This window comes from Trichechus manatus, unplaced genomic scaffold (genome assembly GCF_000243295.1).
Source record: "Trichechus manatus latirostris isolate Lorelei unplaced genomic scaffold, TriManLat1.0 scaffold00049, whole genome shotgun sequence".
Classification (NCBI taxonomy): Eukaryota; Metazoa; Chordata; class Mammalia; order Sirenia; family Trichechidae; genus Trichechus; species Trichechus manatus.
The window spans coordinates 780,063-787,215 of NW_004443985.1; the positions used below are offsets into that span (position 1 = coordinate 780,063).

At 48.6% G+C, this 7,153-nt stretch overlaps 1 protein-coding gene across 1 annotated transcript in view; it reads right to left on the reverse strand.

The window, feature by feature from the left end:
* Window positions 1-6: 6 nt before the first annotated feature.
* The window catches only part of SLC25A38 (solute carrier family 25 member 38), a 15,664-nt gene continuing 8,517 nt past the window's right edge, over window positions 7-7,153 (reverse strand). The window contains exons 2-4 of the mRNA XM_023732208.1: window positions 6,071-6,239; window positions 3,569-3,735; window positions 7-1,873 (exon numbers count right to left, since the gene is read on the reverse strand). Coding sequence (XP_023587976.1) covers window positions 1,751-1,873; window positions 3,569-3,735; window positions 6,071-6,239 — 459 coding nt within the window. The 3' untranslated portion in view covers window positions 7-1,750. The remainder of the gene's footprint in view (window positions 1,874-3,568; window positions 3,736-6,070; window positions 6,240-7,153) is intronic.

The window sequence follows — 7,153 nt, forward strand, 5'->3', positions numbered from 1 at the left end:
AGGAAACATCACTCTCCCCATCTCCCAGGGCAGGGTCAGTGACATGTCTAAGTGAACGGGGAGCCAGGTTTTCCACAGGGGCTGCCTGAACCCAGAGCCATGTTCTTAACCACTAGACCAAGCTTGCCCCTTCTGCTGCCTGGATAAAATAATGGCCCTTTCCTAAATTTGAAAGGTGATAGAAAAAATTGGAATACACACCAGAATGACCGATATAATACATAAAACAATAATGAGTGTTGGCGAGGATGTGGAGGACCTGCAACCCTCACGCGTCGCTGGTGGGATTGTAAAATGTTTCAGCCACTTTGGAAAACAGTCTGACAGTTCCTCAAGTGGTTAAACTTAAGAGTTACCATATGACCCAGTATTTTCCTCCTAGGTATCAGCCCATGAGAAATTAAAACATACGCTCACATAGAAACATGTTCACAAATGCTGTTCATAATAGCCTAAAAGTGGAAGCAATCCAAATGTTCCTCATCTGATGAATGGATAAATCAAACGTGGTGTATGCATACAATGGACTTATTATTTGGCCATAAAAAAAGAGCAAAGTACTGATACACGCTACAACATGGATGAGCCTCAAAAACATTATACTAAGTGAAAGGAGCCAGGCATCAGGAACCACATATTGGATGGTCCCATTAACATGAAGTGTGCAGAAAAGGCAAATTTATAGACACAGAAATACATCAGTGGCTGCCTGGGGCTGGAGGTGGGAACAGAGATTAATTGTTAAGTGGGCAGGAGGGACCTTACTGGGGATGAAAATTTTCTAAAACTGATTTATGGTGATGGTTGTACCACTTCATAAAGTTATGAAAAATCACTGAATTGTACACATGAAATGGGTAAACTGTATGATCTGTAAGGCCCTCAGATGGCATAAACAGCTGGCACTCAACTACTAACCTAAAGGTTGGCAGACAAACCTACCCAGCAGCGTCACGGAAAAAAGGCCTGGCAATCTGCTTCCATAAAGATTACAGCCAAGCAAACCCTATGGAGCGGTTCTCCTTTGTAGCACATGGGGTCGCCATGAGTTGGAATGGCAGTGGGTTTGGTTTTGTTCAAAATGTGGGCTTCAGGGACCTATGTGGGTCAAGAGCCAGTTACCCTAAAATTATTACATTATTTTTAAACAGAGCGACAACACTATTTAGGTTTTCCAAGCAGCTTCCAATGATAAAGTGCTTCATTTTATTTATCTGAAATTTAGTTCCAGAAAATGCCAGAACAACTTACAGTTGAAACAGTTCAGGGGCCAAGACAACATTTATTTAGACAACATGTCTAGGCTAGGAAGCCACTGTCCCTGTTCTCCAGAGCCTCTGAGAAGCTGATAAGGAACCAAGTAAACAATATCTTTCCTTCCTCACCCTACATCCTTCCCCAGACACAGCAGGTGGCCTACGGCTTCTCTGGGGTTGTGACTTCTTGCCCCACAAGGTATCCACGGAGACACGATGGTATAGACAGGTGGCTAACGCAGACCAGCTGATGGAGCTCTCTCTGGACAACACCTTTCCGAGTAGGCTTGTAGCGTGTACAAACCTTTCTCCTAACTCCCCATTACTCCCAGTGTGGTGTCTGTATGGGCGATTCCTCTTTTGAGAGACTTCTGGAGCTCGAGCCAGGCCTCATTTCTCTACCTGAATGGGGCACTGAAGGCAGCGTGTCTGCCTGGGTCCCAGACTGCACTTCATCTTACTCCAGGATGGTGACAGGAGCAGTCCCCTCTCGGTCAGGATTTGAGGCCCATCTTGGCCATCATCTCTTCGTAGACTGTCCATGCCATCGCCGCCATCAGGGTTCTGCGGAGGGCCCGGGGGACCCAGCCTTGGAAGAAGCCACGCAGCCCGTGGTCCTGCAATGGAAATGAGGGTGAGACCCCAGAGGCCGAGCAGCAGCGTGATTAATCACCCACCTGGCATGACAGTGCGTGTCTGTTACCCCGTGTCTGACTCTTACTGCTCGACTTTCACAGAACGCCAAAACTGTGATTAATGGGTCCACAGGGACAACCAGTTGAACTTAACACTTTTTTTGCATAGTTGCCAGGCTTTATCTTTTGAGGCTTGTTCTATCCAGGGAAATCCGTATCTTAACTGAAAATCTCTATACAGGCCTGCTATGTACAGTTGTATAGTTTGTGCACTGCACAGAGACACCGAGCCCATGGTGTCAGCTGAACTCCAGACAGAGAGGTCTGCTAGCTGAGCCCTGGCTCCAGGATGAAGGAAAAGGTGCTTTTTTGCAATCTGTCTGCCTGGAGGGAGCACTTTTTTGTAATTCACTGTATGCTCTCTCTCAGTGGCCCTATCTTTATAAAGACAAAACACCTTTTTCTCCTCTTCCTAATCTGGATTGATTTGCTCATTCCTACTGTTATAATAAGAAGCCCTGGTGGCGCAGTGGTTAAGCACTCGGCTGCCAACCCAAACATCAGAGGTTCGAACCCACCAGCTAGTCCACAGGAGAAAGATGTGGCATTCTGCTTCCGTGAAGACTGCCACGGCCACCAAGTCGATTCTGACTCAGTGACCCCGCAGGACAGAGCAGACCTTTCCCACAGGGTTTCCGAGGCTGTAAATGTTCACGGAAGCAGACTGCTGCATCCTTCTCCCATGGAGCCGCTGCTGGGTTCCAACCGCCGACCTTCTGGTTAGCAGCCAAGCGCTTAACCACTTCGCCACCAAGGCTCTTCCGTAAAGATTACAGCCTTGGAAACCCTACGGGCCAGTTCTACTCTGTCCTATGGGATTGCTATGAGTTAGAATTGGGTTTGGTTCGATTTTATTGTAATCATACCTGCAATTTTCACATGTATTAAAGAATATATGATTTTCATACTTTATGATTTTAGGATATTATCAGATTCACAAATATCTGCTTACATCTAGGGTGAGACTGTGCATATGGTTACATATTTCATCTATTACACAGAAAAAGTGAGAAGTCCAGAAAAATCTAAAGATGTAGGTGCCAAATGGATCTTTAACAAGTGTATCGAGTTTGCAGTAACAGTACATGTTCCAAAAGGGCTACAGTAGCTTTTAAATAGCTTCACATCTATTGTACTTTTTATCTTCAATGATAGCATTTGTCCATTTGTATTGGAACAAACTCCTAGAAACAAAACAGTGTGTTTTTGTTTTTTTCCAATTGTCTTTATTCCTAGGTCCTTAATTAGATGCCTAGGTCTCTGCCTGATTCAGTAGGTCTGGCATGGAGCCCAGCAAATCTACATGTTCCATCAATATTGCAGGTGGTCCCAATGTAGGTGTCCTCCAACCCCTACCCTCAACCAAAAAAACAGGCCTCTAGCAGTGGTTCTCAACCATGGCCACACATCAAATCACTGAAGAGCTTTCAAGGCTGCTGATGCTGGGGCCCCACCCCCAGAGATTCGCATAGAAGCAGCCCAGGTTGTAGCCTGGACACTGGGATTTTTAACAGCTCCCCAGGCGATTCTAATAGGGGCAGGAAGGATGAGAAGTACTGCTCTAGAGAAAGAGGTCCTTAACCACAGTAAGAACCAATACTTATTCTACAACCTTACTTTAAAAATGAGTGCAGCTGTTTGGCCAATCCACCGACATTTCACCGGGGCAAGCTGCATATGAGTTTTGACAACGTCTGCGGGCTGAGTGACCAAGGAGGCCAGAACACCAGCAAATATTCCACAGCTGAAGTTCACAAAGGGAATCAGGACCGCATCCAGCTGGTCTGAAATATGACAAAGGCAACATTCAGTTATAAACCTCATTCATCAGACAAACATCAATGCAAGCTGCCACGAATTCTGCCCCCAAAGGTCTAGATTCGAACAAAGCTAAGAACTAACATTTTAAAAGTACAACTACTAAATGTAGGTGGAATAATGGAGTTAGAAAATCACCTTTTTACAACCATTATCATAATAAATGACTTAGGTCATTGTTAGTTCTCACTCACGGTGAGAGCCCACATGTGCAGAGTAGAACTGCTCCATGGGGTTTTCAAGGCTGTGGCCTTTCGGAAGCAGATCGCCAGGCCTGTCTTCCGAGGTGCCAACCTCTCGGTTAGTAGTCCAGGGCTTAACCGTTTGTGCCTCCACGGACTCCACAGTGAAAGAAAACAGGACATTTGCGGGGATTCCACACATCTCCCCACAAAGACACAAATTACAGAAGGAAGACAGTTGAGTCTCCAGTAGAGACACCTGGCAGACACTACCTTCACCGAGCGACAGAGTTAACGTCACCCATGATGGGACAAACCGACATCATGAGCTTCTTGATCTCACACACCAAGGGTGCAGCATCGCTTCTGTGGTCCTCTTGCCAACAATGTACAACAGAATCTAATCACAAGGAAACATCAGCTAAATCGACACACTGAGGGACATTCTACAATGTAATTGGCCAAGGAGCCCTGGTGGTGCAGTGGTTAAGAGCTCAGGCTGCTAACCAAAAAGGCTGACAGTTTGAATCCACCAGTCGCTCCTTAGAAACCCTATGGGGCAGTTCTACTCTGTCCTATAGGGTCGCTATGAGTTGGAATTGACTCAACAGCACACAACAACATACTCTTGAAAATAGAAAAACAACATTGATACACAGCATGTTACTAGAACAATTGGAAAAATTAGAATATGGACTATAGATTAAAGAATTAGACCTATGTTGAATTTCCTGACTGTGATAACTGTACTATGTTTACATGAGAGAATATCCTTGTTCTTAGAAATATACATGAAGGTATTTAAGGGTGAAGAGGCATCATACCTGCAACTTACTCTCAAATAGCTCAGAAAAAAAAATTATACGTACAGAAGGAGAATGTTAACGGGTATATGAAGTTATTTGTACTATGCTTGTAAGTTTACAATTATTTACAAGTACCACATCTAAATTTTTTTAAAGCTGGACTAAGCAGTTAAGAATGCGTATCCAAGCTCCCTTACTGGCTCAGCTTCTGCACTGCAGAGTAAGGCTGTGACCGCAGTGCTCCGTGTCCTGGCGGCCGGTGAGATGCAGCCAGTCCCTCAGACAGAGGTCAACAACTAAGGGTGTACCGCGTTATGCCAAACCGCACTTCGGGCTGTTTGTACATCCTATTGTTGGTAACACGCACTACATACAACGTTGCAGCACATAATCGGCTGATGTTATCATTCTCATGCCAATCCCCAAGGACAGATAAAGATCGGATTTATAAAGATACTGATAATAAAAGGCAATAATAATGAAAACTAAAAAAAAATAATGAGGTATTCGACTTATGTCAGAACCGACTTAAACAGAGTCATTGGAACGGAACCTGTGTTGTAAGCTGGGGACTGCATACACAAAGCCCTCCAAACTGCAGCGCATCACCACAGTCATGGTGGGCACTCAGCTTTCCCAATGACCTTGTCACAGTTCCTGGCTCAGGATATTGCAGACAGTGCGTGCAGGCTCATCCTAAGGGATATGTCTCCACCCACCCTTGCCCTCACTGGGTGGGTGTTTGCCGTCCACTGATTTTGCCCATTTCCAGTCCAGCATGAGCTTCCTGGTGGGGCAGGCAGCCCCTGGTGGGCCTGCAGACCAGACACCCCGTCTCCACCCAAATGGAGCGCTCGAAACCACAGCAACTGGCAGCGCAGGAGCGGAGGTGAGAGTGACATTTCCCTTCGAGCTCCTGAGCCTTCGGTGTTTCCCAGACCTGCCAGGTTAGGATCACATCAATTGCTTCTGGAAAGATTCAGACTCCCAGGTCTCACCCCAAAGCTTCTGACTTAGGAACGGGGACCCAGCAATCTGAACATTTGGCAAAGCCTTGCTGCAGGACCTCTTCCACCCCAAACCACAAGACTCTAAGTCCTCTAACGTCACAGATAAAATCCCACAGGGCAGAGCCCGCGTCTGTGAGGATGATCTGTGCACTCTGCATCCGGCCCCGTGCCTGACTGACTCAGTTCCTAGACTCAGCTAAGATCTGCAGCAGTGCTGACAACCAGTCTCCTGTCCCAGAGAAGGTGGTGAGGACTAGATGCCTTGGACATATCTGGTCCCGCCACACCTTCTGTTATCCGTACCTTGGGGCACTATGTTTTTGGTCTGGTTGTAAAACATTAGGTAGATTCCAGAAAACGGCGCGTCACGAAGGAGGGTGGCTGTCAGGCCACTGAAGAGTCCGCGGTGGCCCTCGCTGCGATAGATGGTCTTCAGGGCTGTGGAGATGCTCTGGTAGCCATATCTCCCGCTCTGTAAGGGGACACACCGAGGCTGAGTGCTGAGCCCCGACCGTACCTCCCGCTCTGTAAGGGGACACACCGAGGCTGAGCACTGAGCCCCGACCGTACCTCCCGCTCTGTAAGGGGACACACCGAGGCTGAGCACTGAGCCCCAACCGTACCTCCCGCTCTGTAAGGGGACATACCGAGGCTGAGCGCTGAGCCCCAACCGTACCTCCCGCTCTGTAAGGGGACACACCGAGGCTGAGCACTGAGCCCCAACCGTACCTCCCACTCTGTAAGGGGACATACCGAGGCTGAGCACTGAGCCCCAACCGTACCTCCCGCTCTGTAAGGGGACATACCGAGGCTGAGCACTGAGCCCCAACCGTACCTCCCACTCTGTAAGGGGACATACCGAGGCTGAGCGCTGAGCCCCAACCGTACCTCCTGCTCTGTAAGGGGACACACCGAGGCTGAGCGCTGAGCCCCAACCGTACCTCCCACTCTGTAAGGGGACATACCGAGGCTGAGCGCTGAGCCCCAACCGTACCTCCCACTCTGTAAGGGGACATACCGAGGCTGAGCGCTGAGCCCCAACCGTACCTCCTGCTCTGTAAGGGGACCCACCGAGGCTGAGCACTGAGCCCCGACCATACCTCCCGCTCTGTAAGGGGACACACCAAGGCTGAGCACTGAGCCCCGACCGTACCTCCCGCTCTGTAAGGGGACCCACCGAGGCTGAGCACTGAGCCCCGACCGTACCTCCCGCTCTGTAAGGGGACACACCGAGGCTGAGCGCTGAGCCCCAACCATACCTCCCGCTCTGCACAGGGACCCACCGAGGCTGAGCACTGAGCCCCGACCGTACCTCCTGCTCTGTAAGGGGACACACCGAGGCTGAGCGCTGAGCCCCGACCATACCTCCCACTCTGTAAGGGGACA